Source organism: Carcharhinus amblyrhynchos, chromosome 14 (genome assembly GCF_965287045.1).
Source record: "Carcharhinus amblyrhynchos chromosome 14, sCarAmb.v2.hapA, whole genome shotgun sequence".
Classification (NCBI taxonomy): Eukaryota; Metazoa; Chordata; class Chondrichthyes; order Carcharhiniformes; family Carcharhinidae; genus Carcharhinus; species Carcharhinus amblyrhynchos.
In genome coordinates, this window is record NC_137337.1 from 20,146,909 (window position 1) to 20,172,562 (window position 25,654).

Genomic DNA, 25,654 nt, shown 5'->3' on the forward strand with positions numbered 1-25,654 from the left:
CCGTGTCAGAATGTGGCGACTAGATAATTTTCAGAGTAACTTCATTGCAGTGCAAGTGTAAGCCTAATAGTGAGTAATAAATAAATAAACTTTAAGCTGCCAAAGAAATAGTGAGCTATTAAAGAACTGTCACCCTGTCAAAGAGCTGTCAACGAATCATCAAGCTATTAAGGTATTGTCCAGCTGTCAGGAAACTGTCATACTGTCAGAGAACTGTTAAAAGCATTCAAGGAACTGTCATGCTGTCAAGAAACTGTCACGTAGATAAGGAACTGTCAAGTAGATAAGGAACTGTCAAGTAGATAAGGAACTGTCAAGTAGATAAGGAACTGTCAAGTAGGCAAGGCATTGCCAAGTAGACAAGGAGCTATCAAGTAGGCAAGGAACGGTCAAGCAGTGAAATCATGGTCATGCTGTCAAGAAAATATCAGATGGTCATGGAAATCCAAAGCTGCCAAAGAAATATCAAGCTGTTAAATAACTGTCAAGTAGTCAAGGTGCTGTCAAAAGCATTAAAGAAATCACTGAGCTGTTTGGAATCATTGTGCTGTCAAGGAACTGTTAAAAGCATTTAGGGAACTGTCACACTATTAAAGATTGTCAAAGAACTGTAAAAAAAAATCAATCTGGGAAATCACCGTCATGCTGTCAAGGAACTGTGAAGCTATCAAATAATTGCCAAAAAAACTGTGAAGATCAAATTGTCATACTGTCAAGAAACTATTAAGCTGTCAAACAGCTGACAAATTGTCAAAGAATTGTCAAGAAACTCTGATGCTTTCAAGGAACTTTCACACTGTTAAAACTGTTAAGGAACTGACAAAGAACAGTCAAAATCTCAGAGTTCTCATAATGTCATGAAAATATTAAGTTGTCAAAGAGCTGTCTAGGTGTGAAAGAACTGTCAAATAACTGTAAAGCTTTCAAGGAACTTTCACACTGTTAAAATTGTCACACTGTCAAAGAACTGTCAAATTGTCAAAGTACTGTCTGATTGCCAAGGCAATGTGAAGCTGTCAAAGGACTGACAAAATGTCAGAGAATTGCCAAGCTATCAAAAAAATTATAAAGCTGCAAATATCTGTCAAGTTGTCAAAGAACTGTCAAGCTTTCCAAGAACATTCACACTATTAAAACCATCAAATTGTTAATCTGTCAAAGAACTATCAAACTGTCAAAGAACTGTCAAGCCATCAAAGACATATCTAGCTGACAAGGAACCATCAAGCTGTCAAGGAACTGTTAGACTGCCAAGAAATATGAAGCTGTCAAAGAACTATCAAGCTGTCAAGAAGACATGAGGCTGTTGAAGAGCTGCCAAGTTATAAAAGAACTATCAGAATGTCAACACTCCTGTCAAGCTGTCAAGAAAATATGAAGTGGTCATGAAACTGTCAAGAAGTCAAAGAGCTCTCATACCAAGGAAATATGAAACTGTCAAAGTGCTGCCAAGCTGACAAAGAGCTGTCATGAAACTGTCAACCTTTAAGGGACTTTCACACTGTTCAAATTGTCAACCTTTTGATGAATTACCAAGTTGTCAAGGAACTGTCAAGCAGTAAAATCATAAGCAGGCAGTCAAGGAAATATCAGTCTGTCATGGAGTTCTGAAGTTGTCGAAGAACTGTCAAGCTGGCAAGGAACTACAAAGTTGGCAAAGGATTGTCACACTGTTAAAAACTATCAAATTGTCTAAGCGCTGTCAAGTTGACAAGGAGCCATCAAAAGCATTAAAGGAATAATCAAGCTGTCAAAGAACCAATGCACTGTCAATCTGTCAAGGCAATTTGAAACTGCCAATGAACTGCCAAGCTGTTAAAGATCCATCAAGCTGCCAGGTAACTATCAAGCTGCCAGGAAACTGTTGAGCTGTCAAGGGACTGTCATGTCAGGGAACTGTTAAGCTATCAGAGAACTGTGTTGCCATCAGGGAACTGTCATGCTGTCAAGGAATGATCAAGCTGCCAGAGAATGTTCAAGCTGTAAAAGAACTGTCAGTGAAATAACTGCTGAGTAGTCAAAGAACAGTCAAGGAACTGTCAAGTAGTCAAAGAACTATTAGGCAGTAAAATAATAGGAATGCTGTCAGGAAACCATCATGTTGTCATGGAAATAAGAACTTGTGTTCCTTGTCAACCTGGTAAGGAACTGTCAGTCATTGAAATATGTAGCTGTCAAACAATGGTCAAGCTGGCAAGCAACTGTCCAGCTTTCAAAGAAGCGTCAAGCTGTTGAAAACTGTCAAACTGTTGAAGAACTGTAAACAATATATCAAGTTGTCAAATCACTGTCATGCTATCAAAGAACAACTATGCCACCAAGACTATCACGCTGTGAAAAAACGGTCAAGGAACAGTGATCTCTAAGGAGTGATCTCATACTGTCAAGAAAGTATTGAACTGTCAAGAGCTGTCAAACTTGCAAAAAGCTGTTGAGAACTGCGAAGCTTCCAAAAAGATTTCACAATGTTAAAACTGTCCAAGGAACTGTCAATCTGTCAAGAAAAATCTTTCTACCAATGAAATATCTAGCTGACAAGGAACTGTCAGATTGTCAAAGAACAGTCAGACTGCAAAGGAAATATTAAGTAGTCAAAAAACTGTTAATCTATCAGAGAACAGTCAAACTGTCATGGGACTGTCAAATTCTCAAAGCACTGTCAAGCTTTCAAAGAATTTTTACACTGTTAGAACTGTCAAGCTGGCAAAGAACTGTCAGACTGCCAAGGAAATATGAAGCTCTCAATGAACTGTCAAGTAGCCTAAGAAGTGTCGCGCAACAAAGAACTCTTACACTATCAGGAACTGTCAAGCTGCTGGGAAACTGCCAGGGAACAATCAAGCTGTCAAGGAGCTGTGAAGATGTCAAACAAATGTTAAAACCATTCAAGGGACTGTCATGTTCTTAGGGAACTGTCAAGCAGTCTAATCACATGCAAATAGTAAAAACAATCAAGCTGTCAAGAAAATATGAAGATGTCAAAGAGCTGTCAAGTTGCCAAAGAGCTATCAAGGAACCGTTAAGCTGTCAAAGAACTGTCATACTGTCAAGGAAATATGAAGTTGTCAAAGAGCTGTCAAAGAACTCTCAAGATTTCAATTAACTTCCACACTATAAAACTGTCAAATTGCCAAGGAACTGTCAAGCTATCAAAGAAATGTCAAGTAACTGTCAGGATCTCAAAGAACTGTCAAAGAAATATGAAGCTGTCAAAGAGCTGTCAATGTGTCAAGAAACCGAGAAGCTTTCAAGAAACAAACTTCCACAATTAAAACTGTCAAACTGCCAAGGAGTTGCCAAATAGTCAAAGCACTTGTCAGATTGCTAAGGAAACATGAAGCTATAATAGAACTATCAAGCTGTCAAAGTAATGTCAGACTGCCAAGAAAATATGAAGCTGTCAATGAACTGACAAGCTTTCAAAGAATTGTGATGCTGTCAAGAAAATATGAAGCTGTCAAATAACTATCAAGGAACTTCAAGATCTCAAATAACTGACAAGAAAATATGAAGCCCTCAAAGAATTATCAAGATCTTAAAGAGCTATCATGCAATCAAGAAAATATTAAGCTGTCAAAGAGTTATCAAGCTGTCAAAGAACTGCCAGTCTTCCAAGAAAATAAGAACTTCTCAAAGAGCTGTCATGTTGTCAAAGAACTGTCAAGCTGTCATGCAACCACCAAGGCGTCAAAGAGCTGTGAATCCATTAAAGAACTGTCACAGATCCCAAAGATCTGTCATACTGTTAAGAAAACATGAAGTTGTCACGCTGTCAAAGAACTGTAAAGATCTCAAAGAACTGTCAGGAAAATATGAAGCAGTCAAGGAGCTATCAATCTGTCAAGAAATGACAATGATTTCAAGAAATATACTTTTCACATTAAAAGGAAAACTCACAAGGAACTGTCAAGTGGTCAAAGCAATTGTCAGACTGCCAAAGAAAAATGAAGCTGTCACAAAACTGTCAAGCAATCAAAGCACTGTGATGCTGTCAAGAAGCTATAAAACTGTCAAAGAACTATCACAATCTCAAAGAACTGTGAAACTGGCAAGAAAATATGATGCCATCAAAGACCTCTCAAATTGTCAAAGAGTTGTCAAGGAACTTTTCAAATTGTCAAAGAACTGTCACACGGTCAAGGAAATATGAAGCACTGAAAGTGCTGTCAAGCTGGCAAAGAACAGTCTAGTTTTCAATAAGCTTTTACACTGGTAAAACTGTCAAACTGTCAAGCTGTCAAAGCACTGACAGACTACCAAGGAAATGTGAAGCTGTCAGAGAGCTGTCAACCTTTAAAGAACCTTCACATTATAAAAACAGTCAAACTGTCAAAAACTTGACAAGGAAATATGAAGCTGTCACAAGCCTATAAAGCTGTCAAAGAACTGTCATGCCATCAAAGAAATCAAAACTGGCAAGAAACTGTCAAGCTGTCAAAAAAAGATGAAGCACTCAAATAACAGTCAAGCTGTCAATGAACTGTGAAAATCTCAAAGAACTGTCAAGAAAATATGAAGCTGACAAGGAGCTGTCAATCTGTCAAGCAACTGACAAACTTTCAAGGAACAAATTTTCACATTTTTCACATTAAAACAGTCTAACTGCTCAGGAACTGTCAAGTAATCAAAGATCTTGGCAGACAGCCAAGGAAATATAAAACTGTCACAGGATTGTCTAGCCGTCAAAGAAATGTCAAACTGCTAAGGAAATATGAAGCTGCCAGGGAAATATAAAACTGCAAGGGAAATATGAAGCTGTCAAGAAAATATGAAGCTACCAAACAGCTGTCAACTCTGCCCAAGGGCTCTGAAACTCTCAATGAACGGCCATACCTTCAAGTAACTCTGAAGCTGTTAAAGAACTTTTAAGGAACTGTCAAGCTGTCATATAGCTGTAACACTGTCGAAGAAATGTCTTGAACCTGTCAGAATCTCAAAGAACAGTCAAGAAAATATGAAGATGTCAAAGGGCTGTCAAGCTGTCAAGGAACTGTCAAGTTTTCAAGAAATTTTCACACTGTTAAAAATGTCACTGAGCTACCAAGAAACTGTCAAGCCATCAGAGCACTGTCAGACTGCCAAGGAAAAATGACGCTGTCATAGAACAGTTAAACTGTCCAAGAAATATCAAACTATCAAAGAAATATCTAGCTGCCAAGCAACTGTCAAACTGTCAAGAAACTGTCAGACAGTAATAGAGATCAAAGCTGTCAAGGAACTGTCAAATAACAGTCAAGATCTCAAATAACTGTCATACTGTCAATGAAATATGAACCTGTCAAAGTAGTCTATCTGTCAAGGAATTGTCAAATTTTAAGGAGCCTTTATATTGTTAAATTGTCAAATTGTCAAATATCTATCAAGCTGATAGATGTCAGATAGCAAAGGAAATACAAATCTGTCAAAGAACTATGAAGCTGTCAAAAACTGTGAAATTGTCAAAGAACTGTCCCACCAAGAATGAACTATCATGCTATCAAGAAACTGTGAACGTCAAGGGACTATCAAGCTGCCAGAAAACCATGAAGCTATAACGCATCCAAGAAATAGTCATCCTGTTAAGGAACTGTCAAGCAGTCAAATCACAGGCATGCTGTCAAGGAACTGTCAGACTGTCATCAAAATATAAAGCTGTCAAACAACTGTCAAGGAATTGTCAAAAGTATTAAAGGGAAGTTTTGGAAATATAAGGGACTGTGGTGTTGGGTTGTTGGAAGGAGCTATCATTGGTAAACAAGGATGGGGCAAGGGGGATATCTGAGGGTGAGAGCTGACGGGTTTTTTTGTACACTTTTCATGCAAATCAACACAGTGCCAAAGCACAAAAGTGGGCCCTCTGCCCGGTCCACTTCCATAGCCAACAGACTCTGCACTCATTCAAGGGGGTGTGTTCCCCACTTCCGACTTCCAATAGCAAAGACATAATTGGGTTAGCAGATCAGAAGAGGTAAGGATAGAGTCAGGCAATTCTATCCAAGTGGAAATAGGTGGTTCTAGTGATGATAATGTAGATATGGTCAGAAGCTCAGAAGCTGATCTTGGGTTCAAATATGGACCAAGGTTGTGAAGAGTTTGCTTCAGTCTCAGACAGTTGCCAGGGGAGGAATGCAGTTGCCTGCTGGGGAACAGAGCTTGTAAAAGGGACCATATGGTTGTGAGGTAGAGCTGGGTGTTCTCAGCACTGAGGTGTAATCAGATACTGAGTTTCCAAATGATGCCTCCAATGAATAGCATATAGATGAGAAATAGGAGCGGGATAGGTATATCATTGGGGATACCAGAGGTAAATGCTGGAATAAGAAGAGAAGCCATTGCATCTCTGGCTATGATTAGGTAAGTAAAAATGCAACCAGGTGATTGCAGTCCATCATGCTGGACAACAGTAAAGAAGCATTAAAGGAGGACAGTGTGGTCAACTGTGTCAAAGGTTGCAAATAGGTAAAGAAATACAAGGAGGGATACCAAAAGAGAAAATGCTGGAAAATCTCAGCAGGGCTGGCAACACCTGTAAGGAGAGAAAAGAGCTGATGTTTCCAGTCCTGGTGACCCTTTGTCAAAGCTCTTTGAGATCAGCTCTTTTCTCTCCTTACAGATGCTGTCAGAGTTGCTAAGATTTTCCAGCATTTTCTCTTTTGGTTTTAGATTCCAGCATCCGCAGTAATTTGTTTTTGACATGGAGAGATAATTTACCTTTGTCACAGTCACACAGGGTGCTATCTGTATCTTTAATAGGAGCAATTCCAATATTCTGGCAGGGACAGGCACCTATTTAGAAAGATTGAACATGAGATTGTGGGAAAGATGGGGACAGATTTGTGATGCGACAACATGTCCAAGGACTTTGGAGGGAGAAGGGGAATTTGAGATGCAAGGACAGACAGGTCAGGTGTTAGTTTATTTTGTGGAGTGAGTGATGGAAGAAAAAGGACAGACAGTTTCTTAGGAGAGGACAATTATATCAGCTAACATTGGAGTGTAAAGAGAAAATTAGCTGGTCAGCTGTTTAGTGAAAATAAGGTTGAGAGAACAGCGGGTGTATCTCATGAATGAGATGAGCTCAGAGGTGACATGAAGGGAGGTCAGAGAAAAATGCAAGTTCAAGGCTAGGGTGGGGGTGGGTAACATTACAGGGAGCTTTAGCAAGTAAGCCTGTAGAGAGTGGAAAAGCAGCAGAGACAGCTGATCAGATTATTTCAACCCTAACAACAAAGAATTCCATGAGCACCTTGCACTGATCATGAGGTAATTATGCCCACTGCCAATGGTGGTGCTGTAGCCCAAGATTTAGACCTCCCAGCTGCTCAATCAATTCTTCAGATGCCTGTGCCTTAGGCAACTCCAACTCTCTGCTTTGAAAATTGCTTATAGTTTGCCGCTTAGTTATGAATAGCATCAAAGAATGACACAAAAGTGAGGGCTGATTTTATGATTTGAAAATGGGACTGAATTACTTCTGCACATTTTGGTCAAATTATACTCCCACCATCTAGCCCTGCTTCACATGAAGATACACAGGGTCTTGACTCTGTAGTTGCCATATCATTTTTTTAGATGCACAATACAGTGCATGAGTCATACTGTTGAAGTTATTTTATTCTGTATTGTGTTTGTCTTTTGCTTATTATAGATAACACACTTGATGTTTATACCTAGGTCACAATGTGTTACTGACGCTTTGCAACATCCATACAAAAATTATACAGCTTAAATGAATCAAAGTTAAAGCAATCAAAAGTCTGTAAAGAAGTACTAAATACTGCAAAGAAAACCACAACCCTGTATTAGAAACCAAACAATTAATGGGGAAAAACACATTTACAAATTACACATTCTAACATTGAATGATAATTCATCAGTATTTCATACTATGTTAACTTTACCTTGAGATCAACATTGTGTCTTGAATATAAGCAAGAAAGTTTGGATAATCTTTTCTTGCAAGATATAAACACTCCCCATGTAGACACAGTATTTTTAAACAATTGAGCATGTTGAAAAGAATGTCTGGTTCCTCACAATTTGGCATTTCCTGTTGATAGGAACAAATGAAACTAGGTCATAAATTGAAAGACGAAGCCGTTAAAATATAACTGGACAAGTCAAATAATGAGTACCTGCAATATTGTATGTATTAGTTTCAATGTGGCAGGGAGTTGTTCGCAATTAAAGTTTTGCTCTGCATTATTCTTCATTTCTATTAAAACAAAATTAGCCAATGTTAAAAATGTTAGCAACTGCATAAATCAAATCATTACATTTATTAAATGATAAGCTTTTTTGATATTGGTTTGAAACGAAACAAATTATACTTTTGAGTTAATGTCTAACAATTAATCTCTGAGTAATTGTTGCAAACAGCGAATTCACGGTAAAGGTCAAAACTACTTTGTCTCCTACTGGAATGCAAAAGAACACTCAACACAATCAGAATGATTTTGGATATCACAACACTTAGGAAGCTCCTTCCCTCCAGGTCAAAGCAGTGCACTAGACTGGTGCCCTGGCCACTGGGCTGTATCAATCTCCTCCTTGATCTATGTACTTCGACTACAATATGTACTAGCTATGGGATCACAGAATCCCTACAGTGCAGAAGAACATCATTCAGCCCATCAAATCTGCACCAACTGTCTGACAGAGAGATTCTACCCAGGCCCTTTCTTATAACTCCACGCATTTATCCCACTAATCCCCCTAACCTACATTATTTGGAACACTAAGGAGCAATTTAGCATGATCAATCCACATAACCTGCACATCATTGGGCTGTGGGAAGAAACTGGAGCACCCAGGAAGGGATTCACTCAGTTATCCAGCCTGCTGACACATCCAACCATGCAGGCACAGGAGGAAGATGCAAACTCTACATAGAGAGTCACCCAGAATTGAATCCCAGTCTTTGGCGCTGTGACGCACTTTCAAAGGTCTATGTCGCCACAGCAGCTTGGAGTCCATGAGTGACCTGTAACTATCCAACCTGTCTGTTCCCCTCGTGAACTGTGGCAACATAACAAAGCAATTCAGCACCTCATATTCTGTAACCTCTACTACTAAAAAGGACAGGCACATTACTGTTGTGAGAACATTATCATATGAATACATGAAATAAGAGAAGTAAAACATTTGAACCCATTCAATAAGATCATGGCTGATCTGTTTGTATTTCAAGTTCTACATTCCCATCTAACCCAGATATCCTTTGATTTCCTTGCCAAACAAGAATCTATCTACCTCCACCTTAAAAACATTCAATGGTCCCACCTCCACCGCCTTCTGAGGCAGAATTCCAAAATCGCACTGCCACTGTGTGAGAAATATTTTCCTCCTCATCTCTGCCCTGCAAGGGCGGCCCTTAATTTTAAAACAGTGCCCCCCAATTCTGGACATCTCCACAACAGGAAACACCCTTTCCACATCAACCTTGTCAAAACCATTTAGAATTTTATATATTCCATATTAAGTCATCAGTCACTCATACAAACCCAGTCTACCTCACCTTTTCTCATAAGGCAACCCGTTCAATCCAAGTATCAAACTAGGAAATCTCATCTGAACTACCTCCAATGCTTTTACACCCTTCTTTAAATAAGGAGACCAAAATGGCACTCAACTTTTGAGGTGTGGCCTCACCCATGTCCTGCATTACTGAAACATAACATCCTTACATTTATACTTAATTCCTCTTGTAATAAAGAATAGCTTTTCATTCGCCTTCTATCACCTTCAAGTTGTTCACCAAGTCATAAATCATCCTCACCTAGTTATATATCACTGGGTCAATATTCTAGATTTTTCTAACTAATGTGATTGTGAGAGCACTATCACATCGAGGACCAAAAGTTACCAAAGACATTGGAGGTAAACTGATGCACCTAATCGTCTTCTGTAACTTCAGCAGAAGAACCATGGAAATATGAAATGACAGTATTAAAACTGTTTAAGAAAATTCTCCAGAATTGCTGTGACTCCGCTCCCATTGGGCAATTGGGAGAATTTCACCCCTGTTGTTTTTACTTCCAAAATTCAAGAGTTACAGATCTTTTCAATGTCAAGTCTATTATCTCAAAATATATCCACATTTTATCACAGAAGCTTGCTCGCTTTTCCCTTGGTATACAATCATTATCCCTTAATGCATTATCATATAATAATAGTTTCTATAATTATAACAAGTTTTAAAGTTTATTTATTAGTTACAAGTAGGCTTACATTAACATTGCAATGAAGTTACTGTGAAAACCCCCTAGTCACCACACTCTAGCATCTGTTCTGGTACACTCAGAGAGAACTCAGCATGACTTTCGGACTGTGGGAGGAAACCGGAGCACCCGGAGGAAATCCACACAGACACGGGGAAAACGTGCAGACTTTGCACAGTCAGTGACCCAAGCCGGGAATCAAATCAGGCTCCTTGGTGCTGCAAGGCAACAGTGCCACCGTGATCAACATTCGAAGTTAGATACCAATATTATGAAACACTGGAGCACAGAACTAGCAATTAATATACATTTCAAAATATTTAAGAACAAATTTGCAAGGACATTACATTATTGGATACCTCAAAGTGCTTTCTATCCAATGATGTACTTTATGAGCAATAACTGTCTCTATTATAGTCGATAAAAACTTTTAAGTAGCCAGTTTCAACAGTGACACTTTTGACAAATATAATCATTAATATCACATACCAAGATTTTCTTCACACCCATTATTGAATATCAGGTTTTCTTCCTCTTTTGAATTTTCATCTTCCCCTTCACAGCCTATAGTGAATTCAGGCCTCTGAAACAACATACTTTCTTCAAAGCTATCAGTGGGTTCCTAAAGGAGAACAGACGCATGCTGACTTGGAAGCGACATGAGCTGTTAATATTCTATTTTTAGTGTGAGGCAGGGGCACAACCCAATTGCAAAAATCTATACAAGTTGTTATGGGAAAGATGAGCATGGAATTCAGAGGAAATTCTACATTTAAGGACTTTGGAGAGGAATGAGGATGGCGACGGGACAATTGTACACAAGGACGCAAGGACATAGGTGAGTGACGGCACTGATTTGGTAAGGAGCTGAAAAGGTTGCCTGCGGAGAATGAACTATTTACGATACTAGCTAGTATGGGGGCTAGGAAAAGGAGTTGGGTGGTCTGTGGTTTAGTGGGAATCAAGTCATGAGAGTAGCAAGTTGATCTCATGAATGAAGTGAGCTTGTAGTAGACATGGGTGGAGAAGGAATGGAGAGGAGCTAGAGAAATCTACATGGGTTCAAGGCTTGGACAGAAAGAAATGTGCAGAGAAGTTTGACTTGGTGGGTATGGGAAAGGGGAGGAAGCAGCAGAAGTAGCTGAACAAATGATCTCGAACTTTGTGACAACCAAAAGCATAATTTCTTTGAAGTTGTTGTTGGATATAAGGGTATGTAGGTCACTGACATAAGTTTAAGGAGGTGAAAAGACCAGGTGGGATTTTCTGGCCTCTCCATGCCATGTTCCTTGGCAGTGGGAGGCAGCCCACTGTTGGCCAGCAGCAGAATCTTCTGGTCCTGCTGCTGTCAATGTGATTTCCCATTGAATTCACCCCACACATGGAATACAAAAGAATAATGATTTGACTGTGGACAACAGCAACCAAATGAACACCACTGCTCAGCATCGGGATATGTTCCCTTTTCTAGAAAGGTGAACAGTACAACAAAATATTACCAATTATTTGTTATGTTAAAATGTTGTGAATATTAGGAGGTGCTGCCCCTCCCCATCACCAATAACAAGCCGAGTGGGAGGCAGTTCAACCATGATTCTGATAGCTGCCCCATAGCAATGTAAAACTGGAAGCAGCATTTACTGCTTTAAGTATGACTATCATCTCTGTCGCAAGAGGAATTCATACTTTATGGAGCTGGGTAGCAGCTATGTAGCTCCAGAAACCCTGTACAGGCAGCCCCACCATGCCAAGGACAACAGCTAGTTCCAGAGACAGGGGTCTCAGAGAGAGTGAGGAGGTTGAGTTCAAGAGGCCAGGGGGAGGGTTAAGGTGGAGGGAAGAAGGAATGATTTGGGAGGGGCGATGAGGGTCAGTGGGGGAAAGGATGACTTCTCTTGGTGCAATAGGCCCCTCCTGCACTTTGCCTGACGCCAGTCCATCTGGCTGGAGCCACTGGGCTTCCTGCATTTTTGGGATTTCAATAGGCACAAGGGCAGGCAGGTAGGCAGCAGAAAGGCCACCTGGTGGATTTGGCACATCCTCCTACCAGCAGGGGAGCATAAAATCCAGCTCTATCAGTTAACACCCAAATCACATTTCTGTCTGTTAATTATTGCTCCTTACCACCAGTTTGATTTCCTCTTTGGGTGCCAATCGCTCCAGCAGTTCACATGCTAGTTGGTAGCATAAAATGCTGGACTGACAAAGGTTGCATTCAACTGCACTTTCATCCTTCTGGCAGGTGTGTGAGCCTCCCCAGGGAGCCTGGAATACATTGTTTATAATGGAAATGATGTCCTTGGACAATCCGTGATCAAGACCCAGGACTATACCGTCATCTTGTAATTCCATCTGTTAGTATTGAGACAGAAGTTTAAAGAAATACTTCATTATTTTTGATTTGTTCTTGGATTAAATATTTCTAGATATTTCAGTTTTATTGTATGTTGTGATGGCTTGGAATAATTTTATTCTAATAAATACATACCTTGCCTTTCAAATATAGAAAGGATACAGTAACTTGAGTTAACGATAAAGTTAAAATACTCATCCTATATACTTAGCATTAAATTATACGCTTGGCCTGAAATTTTACATATGGCATACCAGGAAAACAGCCAACAAAATCTTTACCTGTTTCAATATCAAATCAAACATCAGGATAAAGCAAGCTAAGTTCATGTCATCATCATCACAGTCAAAGTCAATGGCTCTTCCTCCTGCAGATCCGAAGTTTTTAAAACAACCACGGAATGGACTGCGAACTGGGCTACGGAATGGGCTACGAAAGGGGCTAGGAAATGGACTAAGAGTAATATGTTGGCCTCTGCGTCCAGGATCCGATACGACACTAACCTGGGAGCAGAAATTGTGTTCATGAGGACAATGATACAGGAAAATAAAGAGAAAGTCACAGTATAAAATAGATACCCGATTAGGAATTGAAATATGAAGCAGCCAGCTTAAGTGAATTTACACAAGACATTGGCAAAGTTGGACATTAATACGTCAAAGCCATAAGATGTTTAATTTCAAGACACCTATACAATGATTTCAAGTGATAAACATTCATTCGTACAAATCTCAGCCTGGACTGAAACCTGAGTGCACCTGTTCTTCTCATCTGAAGTAGATCAATCACCAGATGAATTCTAGAGAAATTATATCCTCTATTTTTATCCCAGTTCCCATGTGCTCCTTAGGGCACATCACATCTGTTCCCAAGGGGTGGATCACCAGCTGCCTAATTCTGGGAATGTCAGTCAGGGAAGCTGGATTTTATGCTCCCCTGCCACGTGTTTTAAGAAGGCGAAATGGTTGAGAGGGAAGGCAGCTCATAAAATGCAGCACATTGCCTGCCCACCATGTTCACGCAGACTTCCCACTCCTCGCCCCAACCCCCGATCTGTCTCCCATTTTACAGGAGCAGTGGAGGCGCAGATGGCCAACTCACACTTGGACCTATAGAGGCGCTCAGTTGGCTAATTAATGACTATTTTAGTACTTCACCCCACTTGAGCCACTATTTTGCACGCAGGAGGGGTTGGCCCATGTCAAGCAGATAGCCCAGATGCACTTACTCGATGAGCTGGTGTTGGGAAAAAAGTGGTGGGCCTGTCAGGAGCACCCTCTCCCCCTTTTAACCCTCTTCCTGGCCTCCCAAATTCCCAGCAGTGAAGCTGAGACTACAGAGCTTTTGATCAATCAGATTGGTCAGCAGCTCTCTCAGGTGGGGCGATCTCTACATATAGGGCTAGAAGTCAATCAATTGAGCCAATTAATACCCTGCAACGTGTAATAAGCCTGCAGTGTAGCTAGATTTTTGGTCAGCTGGCTGGGGATGTGGCATTAGCAGGGAGTAATTTACCCTCCCTTTGGAGAGGCACCTGACTTTTCACACCATCGCCGCCTCCTTATCCTGAGATTGGCCCCTTATCTGCATTTTAGATTTCCCAACCAGCAGAAATGATCCTTCAGTATCTACCCAATAAAGCCCCTTTAGAATTTTGCAGGTTCCGATGAGATCACCTCTCATTCTTCAAAACTCCGAAGGATATAAGTACAATTTACTCAGCCTCTCATCATAGGAAGACACAGAAGGTGATAAATGTCTCAAAAGGTTGATAGTGACAGAAATCCTCAACTATTTAAAAGATGCCGGGATAAGCTCCAGAAGTCCCCTAACCTCCAGGCAATCATACCAGGTACTGTAAAATGGGATTAGGCCATGGTTGGAGGAGGGGGTGTCATGCTCATTCTTCAGCTAGTGCAGACTAACACAATGAGCAGAATAGCTTCCTTCTGTGCTATAAACATTTCTACATTTTTCAAAATTATCTAAACATCCAAAGATGTGCCAGTTAAGAGCTTTGGAAATGTTAAGTTGCCCCTTAGTGTCCCAAGATGTCAGGATTAGATGGATTAGCCATGTTAAATGTGTGGGATTACAGGGATAGGGCAAGGCAGAGACCCTGGTAAGATACTCTTACAGAGAATCAGTGTAGACACGATAGGCCAAATGGCCTTTCCTGCACTGTAGGGATTCTATGGTCCTATCTGAAAAGGAAGAATGTGCAGAGACGTGGGGAGAGGGCAGAGGAGTGGCAGTACGTGAATTGATCCTTAGGAGCATAGATTCGATGGGCCAAAAGGCCTTCTTTGATACTGTAACTATTCTATGATTCTATAAAAGTTTTGAAATGTGAAATCCTGTCATGTAATTCATTCAGCTAAGAACTGTAATTTCGAACCTCTTCCAAAGTTGATTGGTCTCCATAGAGATTGTAACACAATCAAGGTTCTACCATAAACCAGACACCAACTTTTACATGCTAAAATTTAGCCAAACTTTCAGGATTCACTGGCAAAATTTAAGTCTGAGTGAAGTGGTACAGGAAGAGAAGAATTAACAGAACTGATTCATCCCACCATAAACTCTTAACTCCTGTTTGACAATTAGAAAAATTAGAAGCAGCAAACTAAACAATTGCAAACTGTTCAATTAATGGAAACCAACATATGTGAAACTTACCCTTCGAGCAGTCAGATTTCCTGGTTGCTCATTGGTCCTTGCTTTTCTCTGATTGGCCAATTCCTTGACAGAGTTCACTCCATCAGAAAACATACTGATCAACAGCTGTAGAGGAACTAATATATCCAGTTCTGATAAAACCTAACCAAAATTTAGATCAAAGTTACATTTGTTAGACAGCAGGATATCAAAACCAGCGTCATTTGCAAAGCATAATTTGATGATTTATCATTTGAAAATTTAAAATTTAACAGCCTTGCAAAGTAGTGCAATTCTCAGACAGTTGGTTAAATTGTCTCATATGCTGATAGCTGCAGACAAATCTTCAAACAAATGGATGATAAAATTAAACATAATTTTTGGGAGTAATTTATTTAAAAATGAATCATTAATGGCAATTCAAAACAACTATATATTGTGGTTACACAATAGTTGACTTTCTTTGCATAGATTTATATGTTTGCCTACATTTATTTGAAAGCACAAATGAATGTTAAGAATATTCCCATGTGTTAAAGTTATAAGACAAATTCCAGGTGCTAATAAGCAAAACTACTTGATCATCACTATAACACTCACACACATACCATAATCTCTGACAATAACAACCAACTGCATCCAGCGTTCTTTAATAAATGTTGCTTTTCAACTAAATGTGTCTATTTTTGCTTTTTATGGTAAGGAGTCGAAGTCTAAACTCAGGGCTCCAGGAGGTCTCACTTGACATCAGAACAGACCTTGATTCTGGGTTTATGCCCACAGCTGGAGTAAAACAAACACTGAGTGGTGGAATTTCCCCATCCCATCCACCAGGGGAATTGTAGCGGGCAGGGGTGGACCATACAAAGGTCTGTTGACCTCAGGTGGGATTTTCCGGTTTTGGGGTGAGCGTGGCTGGAAAATCACGTCATGGGAGTTTAAGGGTCAGACCAGATTGTCTGTTTATAAGGGATTCTCAGACGTTGTCTCTTTTTGCTTGTACAAATATATACACACACACACACACACACACACGTGTGTAAATACATGGAAATCAAAGCAATATGAATTAGGGATCGATTGTAGAATGAGAGCCCTTCCAGGGTGACTGTTATGCAGTGAAGTTAAGAGTCATTCTGTGTAACCGTGTAAAGAAATGTTCTCAGCTAATCTAGAATTTTAAGCAGTAGATACTTGGCAACAATCAATGGTTGATGCTTTGTTTGCACTCTGGAATATAAATTTTACAGCACAAGCATGGAATTAAGACAATTTACATCACCAGCACTATTCAAATGAAATTAAAATATAGATGTGACACTAGTACTAAGTTTTCAAATAATTTATAATACAAATTCATAACCATTTTGATACACTTACATGAAGCCAAAGTAAGGCTTGCTCCTGTACTGAAGCAGGATAGCCAGTGAATCGACAGCTAATAAAACCAAACATCTCTTCCAAGGAAAATGGCAATGGGCAAAGTTCAATATCAAACATTTTGCTGAAATAGATTAACAAAACCATAACATAAATACAAATATAACTCAGCACATCAATTTTAGAGTGCTACCATATATAAATGTTCCTTATTTTAGGAATATTCAAATATTGTGTCAGGAGTTTAAAAAGATTAATTTCATTATAAAGCACTTGTCCAATGAAGTCTTTCCCAGGTTAAGTCTGATTAAATTCCACAACACCTAGTAGACTGGCAACATTCAAAGTTCAATGAACTCAGAACATGGTGTCATTGGTAAGCAAGTGATTTTACCAATCAGACAGGAGATTGACCATATTATCACTGCTGGATTCTGTTTGAAAGCCACAATGCATTTCCGAACCTGGTATCAAGTGAGCAATACTTCTGTTTGCTACGAACAAGGCAAAACGCAAATGTGGAGAATTGGGATAAAGCAGCAGTTTTTTTTATAAGCAACTGAACCTACTGACCGAGGATAGCTAGTCATTCTACAGCTAACAAAACCGAACAACCTTTCCGTGGAAAGTGGCAAGTGACAAAGGAAAAAGATCATTATTTAATGTGCAAGTGTCTTGTGTCTTGACTGATATTGGTTTCTCAATTAACATCGCTAGAAAACAAATTATTTGGTCATCATCGGATTGCTGTTTGTGAGGGCTTGCTATGGGCAAATTGACTGCTCTTTCCCCAAACTGCAACAGTGACTTTGAGTAAAACTCAATGTTGGCAATGGGGGTCTCACCCACTGGCTGGAAAATGGGAGGAGGCCTGTGTTGCCTCTGTTTAGGAAGTCTCACCAGAATTAAATATCCATCAGACTAACAGGCTAGCCTTGGGCTTTCCCCAGGATTTAGGTTTTCGGGAGGAGGGTGGAAATCCCGCCACCCAAGAGCTATGAGTCAAATCAGAGGCTAGCAGCTCTCCAGTGCACGTCAACACCACCAGAAGTGGTGGCTGCTGCCAGAATGCACACACCAGAGACCTAGGATCACCGAGGGACACAGCTGGGCCACAGATGGGGAGATGGGAATCACGGTGAGGGGATGCTGGGTGGAGGTGGAAGGTGACAGTAGAAAGGGCAGGGGATGGTTCTCATTAGGACCCATCCACACTCCTCCATCCCCCTATACACCACACTGAGTGCCTTTAAAAAAAAAAGGGCCCCACTTCCAAGCCGGCAAGCAAACCAAAAAGAGCTTTTTTGGGGGACTTCCCCGAATGGTGGCTCCATTGCCCACTTTTGCTTCAATGTCAGCAAGGCAGGACGAGAACTTTAAGTGGACAATAAGGGCCTAATTAGCATCCAGGTAGGAAGAGTATCCATGAGCTTTGTTGCCTCAGATTTAGTTAGTAAAAAGTCTGACAACTCCAGGTTTAAGTCCAACCGATTTATTTGATACTAAACTATCAATTTGATAGTTTACTATCAAATAAATCAGTTGGACTTAAACCTGGTGTTGTCAGACTTTTTACTGTGTTTACCCCAGTCCAACGCCGGCATATCCACATCAGATTTAGTTAGACAGAGGTGGGAAAATGGAGGGGATCTCACCCCACACACTTCATCCTATTAAATTTGTCATCTGTCAAAAAGAGTGGGTGGGAGGGTATTAAATTCCATCCTACATTTCAAAATGCTTAATCGGTTCTGAAAGCCATGAGGATATTCTGAGCTCACAAAAGGCATTATATAATTGTAGTCTATATTTTTTTCTTACTTAGCATTAACTGGATGGGTAAGTTGTCTTAAGAGTGATGATCAAGTGAGCACAGTGGCTTACCCTATTTTTAAAAGCACTTCAGCGATACTGTGTTAGGTTTATCAATGAAATAGGTAAGCAGATTGATTAATCTCTGCTGTAAGAATTTAAGGGTAAATTCAGGAAATAGGGCTACTACAATGCAGCAGTAATTCTCTAATACACACTCCCATCAAGAATGACTTCTCACCAAACAGATATGCAACACATTTGTAATGGGGAATTCAAAGCTCTTAAAGACAAACATAAGTAAATTGGAAAAATGCTGTGGTACTGTGTTACTTCCAAAACATATTTGTCATTTTATTTTTATAGTTTTTACTGCCACAGGCATGTTATGATCTCAAGCACTATACTTAAGGTGAAAAAAGGTATGGAAGTGAATGTTGGACAACCAACTTTGCACATACCTTAAAACCTCCTTGAACTCTTTTAGTTGGTTATCCGGCACCTCAGTTCGAATAGATTCCAACCATTCTGGCATAATGCATTCCCACACAGCCTGATTTATAACATTGTATGGAATAAGGCACAGGATTCGGTTCAAGCCTTCTTTTAGTTGTGTCACAGTACTGCAGCGCTTGTCCCAATACCCACCAACCTGAAAACACACAGTGCCTCAGTACAACAGCAACTTGCATTTAGAGAGCACCTTTGGCATAGAAAAATATGCTAATATGCATTACAGAAGCATAATCAGGCAAAAACTGACTGCCAGTCGCAGAAGGAGATACGAAAAGAGGTGACTAAAAGAAGTTTTAATTATGCTCAGGGAAAGAGATAGAGAGTTTGAAGAATAGAGGTTTGGGAGAAACAAACAGTCTGACACAAGGGGTGTATCGGATGCAGGAAAAGGAACTGAATGAATGAAGTCAGTCTTCAAAGATGTCCATGAGCTCCTCATATTTATTCAAGGCAACAAGGGAAGGGACAGGTTACAGAGAATTAAAGAGGTGACTGGTTTTGGAGAAAAGAGGTATGCTCAATCCGCTATCTTAACAATTCAGAATGGAATCAATAAAGCATAATAGGAAGCAGTTATTGTTAGTCATAATCTATTTTTTTAATTAAGTATGGGATAAAGGCAATGCTGGTTATGCCTGAGTTTCTGACCTGAATTATAACAATAGGTACAGCCACAGTACTATCAGAGGAGCCGTCAGGTCATCTCATACCTGCTTAGTTGGCAGAGATCCATTATTTCAGTGGTGGGAGGAAAGGGTGCCCTCTTAATTGAGGGGTTGGTGGTGCTCCCTTTGTCAGTGGGGGGAGTCACCATTTCCATTTTGGGAAGAAGTAGAACCTGTCTGCAAATGTAGAAATCAGGGCACCCCTTTTAAAGAGCACCCCAATCTCTGAAAAGCCAGGCTGGCCGGCATGTTTCTCAAGATGAGTGAATCCCATCTGACAGACGCTGCCAGCACCAGTGGAAATCACACCCTTGATTTTAAGAACACAGTTGATACTTTAAATTCTCCCAACCACCAATTCTCAGGTTTGCACTCAGTTTGTTTATTGTAATATTGAACCCTTAATAGTAGCCAAAGGGTAAAAAATCAGAGCCTTCAATCTGTAATTGGTTCGCTTCCTCAACCTTGCACCTCGCCTTAAGTGTGGTGATCCTCAGGTTAAAATCACCATCAATCACTCTCACCTCAAAGAGGAGAGCACCCTAAGATCACCTGGGACTATGTTGACTTTCACCCTGACTTGTTGTCAGACATTAATTAACTTTGGAGATCTTCAATGCAACTCTCAGTACATGCAACACACAATACAAACTTGCTTGAATCTTAGCACTAGCTGAAAATTTTGCTTGAACATTTATAGTCAAACTGTAATTTATCTTTCTCACTCAATTGCTGTGCATTTATGATCATTTTAATATATCAACAATCTTGCTTAATGTGGTCAGAACATTACAGAGTGGTGACATATTATAGGGGAATCTTAAACTTGATGAGTATGGGGGTTTAGGTGCAAATGGTGGGTTAACTGGGGAAAAATTGCAAGAGTGTCAGGAAGCTGTTTCAACTCATTAAATTCTAGGTCATTCCCCACACCTGGGGCTGAATTAAATGCCCCCCCCCCTTGAGGCCGGTTTCCAAAGTGTGGACATGCCATTTGTTTTGGTCGAGAGGGAGTGGAGTGGGGACCCTGCCACCTTCCCCTGATTAATGGTTGGGCGGCCTTCCTGCTCAGATGCCAGTTGAGATCCTTAAATAGGCAAAATCAATGCATTTGGCCAGCACCAGTTAGGGAACTCACCATGTGGAAAGACCAACAAGCCACGGTTATTTGAGTGGAATAGAAACAAATGCGCAAAGGTATGAGGAAAAGACAGTAAGTCATAATAATCACTTGGAGAGCCGATGTAGACACAATGGGCTGAATGGCCTTCTTCTGTGCAATAACAAAGTTATGTTTCTGTGAAGCAAATCCTGTTGGGTTTGTTTACAGTCTTCTGGGGATGGAAGATGGGGCCTTTTTTACCTGTGCCTGATTGAGGGACCTGGCATTGGGAATGGGGGCTGTTTGATAAGAGCTTGCCCTTCTACCCTTTCCCCCAAAAAAACGTCCACACCCTCCCTTACCCCACCATCGCTTATCTTTCTCCAGGAATCCCAATATCAACCCAAGTGAAGGTCAAAGGAGCAGTTACTACTCCCTATGGTGGTGCTGGTAATGAAGAACTGCTGGCATCTGGTTGGCTGGCAGCTCTTGGGGGCAGGATTTCCACCCTACAGGTGGGATTCTCAGACTTTGAAAAACCCAGCAGCTAAAAGAAGGCAAGGGTAGTTTTAGAGAGAAGATATGCAGACAGGATGAACTGTAATTATTGTACAGTACTAATGGAAAGAATGGATGTATGTACCAATGGATAAAATATCAGTGAAGTGGTCTGTTTTGTCCTGGATAGACTCAAACTTCTTGAGTGTTGTTGGAGCTGCATCCCCAGGTAAATGAAGAGTAGATTATTACAGCTCTGATATGTGCACCCTGGGTAATAGAAACCTTTTGGGGAATCAAGAGAATTGATTTGATTTGCCATTGTCACATGTATTAGTGTACAGTGAAAAGTATTGTTTCTTGTGCGCTACACAGACAAAACATACTGTTCATTGAGAAGGAAACGAGAGAGTGCAGAATGTAGTATTACAGAGAGATTGGTCACAAGCTACAGAATACCCATAATCTGATCTGCTCTGGTTGCCATGGCATTTGAGTGCTGGTCCAATGAAGTTTCTTATCAATGGTAGCTCCCAGAATGTTAACTATGGGGGAAACATTATTGGTTATGCCTACGATTATTAAGGGAAGCTGTTCATGCACTCTAAGTCATCATGGCCTGACACGAGTATTAACTGTGTCGCATTGATCAACCCCAAGCCTGAACGCTGTCCGATTCTTGCTTGTTGGGCACAGACTGTTTCATTGCTGAGGCATTGTGATTCGAGCTGAATATTTCTGACCGAAAGATGACAAAAATATCAGTGACCAGCTTAGATTTGTCCTGCATTTTCTGGATGGGATGTACCTGGGGAATTTGCAGGTTAAAAAATACTTACTCTTGCAAACTCCATAGGTTTGGGAAGAAGACACATGACCATGACGTCAAATCGAACATCACAAACAGTCTTCAACCATTTAGTGACAAATTGAGGCTTGAGCTTTTCCACCAGGCTCCCCACTTCATCGTCGAGCATGTAGGCAGTGGAATGAAACCACTGAAACATCATGCTGACCAATCTGGCTAAACTTTCGGTTGGTGTGTTTTCACTTGGAGTGCAAAGGCTAACCTGTACAGTAAAAGCAAAAAACACAGAAGGTTTCGTATGAATTATTCATGTGACTTACTGGGGAAATTTCTCCTCTTCACCCTTGCATGGGTGGTACTTTGGCGAGCAGATCACCCAACTACAATACACATTGCCCAATTTTTATTCCATCATTTTTCACGAGGTTACCAGCCACACACTGAAAATAAGAATTTTCCCCAAACTAACATTTCAATAGTAAATATCATGGGGGTGATCCTTCCAGTCTACTTACTGCTCTAGCACTGCAATCAGCCTGGAGGCATCAGCAGAGGCCGTTTAGCAGGCTCCCCACTGGGTGCCACAGGCTCTGCGTGTCTCCAGACCCACATTTTTTGGAGTAATCAGCTCTACGTCAGAAATCGGCGCAAAGCGGATTTAATTATTTCAAATTCAATAGTGGGCCCAGGACTGAAGGCTCTGGAAGTGATTCACTCCAGCAGGGTTTACAACAGCTCCGCAGGAATAGGGAACTGGAGGCCCAAACCCATTGGAGCAACGGCTATGCAGGCCCCCCCCTCAGGAGGATGGGGGGTGCTCCCTGGGCAGTGTCAGCCTGGTGCCCGGCACTGCCCAAGGGGCACTGCCAAGGGGTGGGGGCCGAGAGGGGCTGATCGGTAGGAGTGGGGGTATCCCACTGCCACTCTGCCAGAGGATTGCAGGCAGAGGGAGGGAAGGCGGTGATCAGGGCTGGCCATTCTTTTGGGGAGTTGTCAGGGTTGCCGGGGGGGGGTGCGATGCCAGTGTGGGGTTGCGACTGCTCGGGCAGGGGTGGAGTGTGGGAGGGGGTGCTGGGGAGGGAGGGAGACATCGGGGTTGGCCTGGAGCAGAAAGGTCCGCGAGGCCAGTGATCGCAGGGTGGGGTGGGGGAGGGGCTTGCAGGGTTTGGGGAGGGTGTGGGCAGTGTACCGGGTCATGGGGCTGGCCAGCAATCAATCTGGTCAGTGATCAGGAGGCCGGCATTGCGGGGCCTCCATTGTGATAGATCGGCGCATGCGCAGTGGCCCGCTCAGCATTATGCTGCCAGCCTGTCCAGCAGGGATAGGTTCCGACCTCTAATTTTCAGCATGAATGACGTTTGGGCACTCAGCAATGCTCAGAATGTGGGAAATTCTTTCTGAAAATCACGTGAAAAAACCAGTGGTAGTTACTCCAGTTTTCACGCGAATTTGGCGCTTAGAATATTTTTGTGAGAATCGCCCCCATAAACTAGCTAATCATAGTAATGAAAAAGAAAACTGGGGGGACACAATGACACAAAGTTTGTCAAGTACACCAACTACAGTGCTGCACAGTGATTAACTATTGGGCAGTGATTGGAGGTGGGGGCAAAGTAATCTACTGTCATACTGCTCAGAGGAGGGAAAGCAAAGCTCTCTGCTTGCATTTTTAAATGCATACCAATAGTTCATTGGCCTTGAATGTTGATGGAATTAGTTCATACAGAATTCACTAAAATTCTGTTATCCAGGGGCTACAGTAAAACACTTGTCTTCAGTGACCTTGTTGTCAATGTAAGTAGTCTCACAACACCAGGGTAAAGTCCAACAGGTCTATTTGGTAGCAGAAGCTTTCAGAGCACCACTCCTTCATCACTCACCTGATGAAGGAGCAGCGCTCCAAAAGCTTATGCTATCAAATAAACCTGTTGGACTTTAACCTAGTGTTGTGAACCTACTTATTGTGCCCATCCAATCCAATGCTGGCAACCCCACATCTCATTGTCTAAATTCTACGATACAATTAATACGAGAATAATCTGGCAGTGGTGTAGTGCAAGTGATCACACTGCAGTAGTGACAAGCATTTGAAATGAGATATTAAACTTGGGATGAAGATTGTCACACCTCATAAAACTAGTGCTGTTATCTGAACTCCGAAATAACATTGGCCCAGAACTTCCAGTCAGCCATAGAGTGGGTGTGCTGGGCCCTGGTTGCAATTCAAACTGCCCACTTACCAGCTGGGATTCTCCTCCTCTGTTTCCAGCAGGCAGGAAAGTCAGTGGGGGTGTAGAGAGAATCTAACAGCAATCCCCAAATAGTTTTCATGCTTCTGAATATCTCCACCCCTCATCAATGATGTAATTAAGCTCCACCATGAGAAGTTGGAAAGCCCATTATCATATACTTACATCTCATTAGCGGGCTTTGCCACTGTATTAACCGCCCCCCAGCCCCATGTTAGGCTGAGTCACTCGCTAAGTTTAAGTTTATATATTATTGTCACAAGTAGGCTTACATTAACATTGCAATGAAGTTACCATGAAAATCCCCTAGTCGCAATGCTCCCCTAGTTAGATACACTGAGGGAGAATTCAGCATGGCCAATGCATCCAACAAGCATGCCTTTCGGACTGTGGGAAGAAGCCAGAGCACCCAGGAGGAAACCCATGCAGACAAGGAGAGAACATGCAGACTCTGCATAAACAGTGACCCAAGCTGGAAATTGGACCCCGGTCCCTGGCACTGTGAGGCAGCGGTGCTAAACATTGTGCCACCACTGCCCGTATCTGACCGTTATCATTTTGCTCACTAGCATTCATTATCTTCCATGCATTAAGATTGTTCCATGTGGACATAGGTGCTGGAATACAATCACCATTTTATTTACTTACCAAAACCCAGATTCCAAACTGGCTTAACAGCCGCTGATCATTTTTATCATCGTCCTTGTTATCATACTCCAGATTGTCCAGTGAAGGTTGAGACAAGGACAGTCCCATTTGTCTCCTTCGATTTAATTCAAACTCCCGCTGCTCTGCATGATATTCAGCTTCTTTTAGCAGACTACAGCAAAACAAGCAGAGATACAACAGCTAAAAACAATAATTTTTGAAATATCATTACCAATTTTAAAAAGAAAAAAACTCAATAACTTCATTTTGATCCCGGCTGTCATAAGTTCCCTCAGTTGTACAACCAAACTTTAAATCAGTAGTGGCAACATTTTGAAGATGCTAAAAGGCCATGTTCCCAGCTCTCTGGAAGTTTTGTTCTTTCACTTATTTTATTTCCTTCAGAGTTCAACAAAATAAATTTCTGATTCTGGCCAGACAATCAGCTGGTGACACAAAGCACGCCCTCGGCATTTTCTAACACAGGCTAAAAATATGAAAAAGACTAAAACCTACCCTGGATTTCCACTGAGTTGGAACAACTCAGAAGACTTTTAAAAATGGTGCGTGGGCCCTGACTTACGACCCCATTCCCGAGCTGTCTGATTTTTGGCAGTGCCTTTAGAGGCTGTGGACAGGTTCCTGTCAAAAGCCATCATCCAGCATTTGTTCAGAAAACAAAGGTAATTTTAAGAGATTTATATTTCTATTGGTAAATATTAGAAGTAAGGAATAGTTTTAATTGTGTTTGATTTAATATTTCTGT

The 25,654-nt window shown here is 41.1% G+C and overlaps 1 protein-coding gene across 7 annotated transcripts in view; it reads right to left on the reverse strand.

Annotated features, from left to right (window-relative positions):
• unc79 (unc-79 homolog, NALCN channel complex subunit) overlaps nt 1-25,654 on the reverse strand; it is a 163,136-nt gene that overhangs the window by 79,805 nt on the left and 57,677 nt on the right. For all 7 annotated transcript variants that reach the window (XM_080202363.1, XM_080202365.1, XM_080202361.1 and 4 more), the window contains 10 exons: nt 24,889-25,060; nt 22,023-22,253; nt 18,864-19,054; nt 16,591-16,714; nt 15,232-15,372; nt 12,834-13,055; nt 12,324-12,551; nt 10,689-10,821; nt 8,115-8,194; nt 7,881-8,029 (listed from right to left, as the gene is read on the reverse strand). In XM_080202363.1, the coding sequence (XP_080058489.1) occupies nt 7,881-8,029; nt 8,115-8,194; nt 10,689-10,821; nt 12,324-12,551; nt 12,834-13,055; nt 15,232-15,372; nt 16,591-16,714; nt 18,864-19,054; nt 22,023-22,253; nt 24,889-25,060 (1,671 nt within the window). The remainder of the gene's footprint in view (nt 1-7,880; nt 8,030-8,114; nt 8,195-10,688; nt 10,822-12,323; nt 12,552-12,833; nt 13,056-15,231; nt 15,373-16,590; nt 16,715-18,863; nt 19,055-22,022; nt 22,254-24,888; nt 25,061-25,654) is intronic.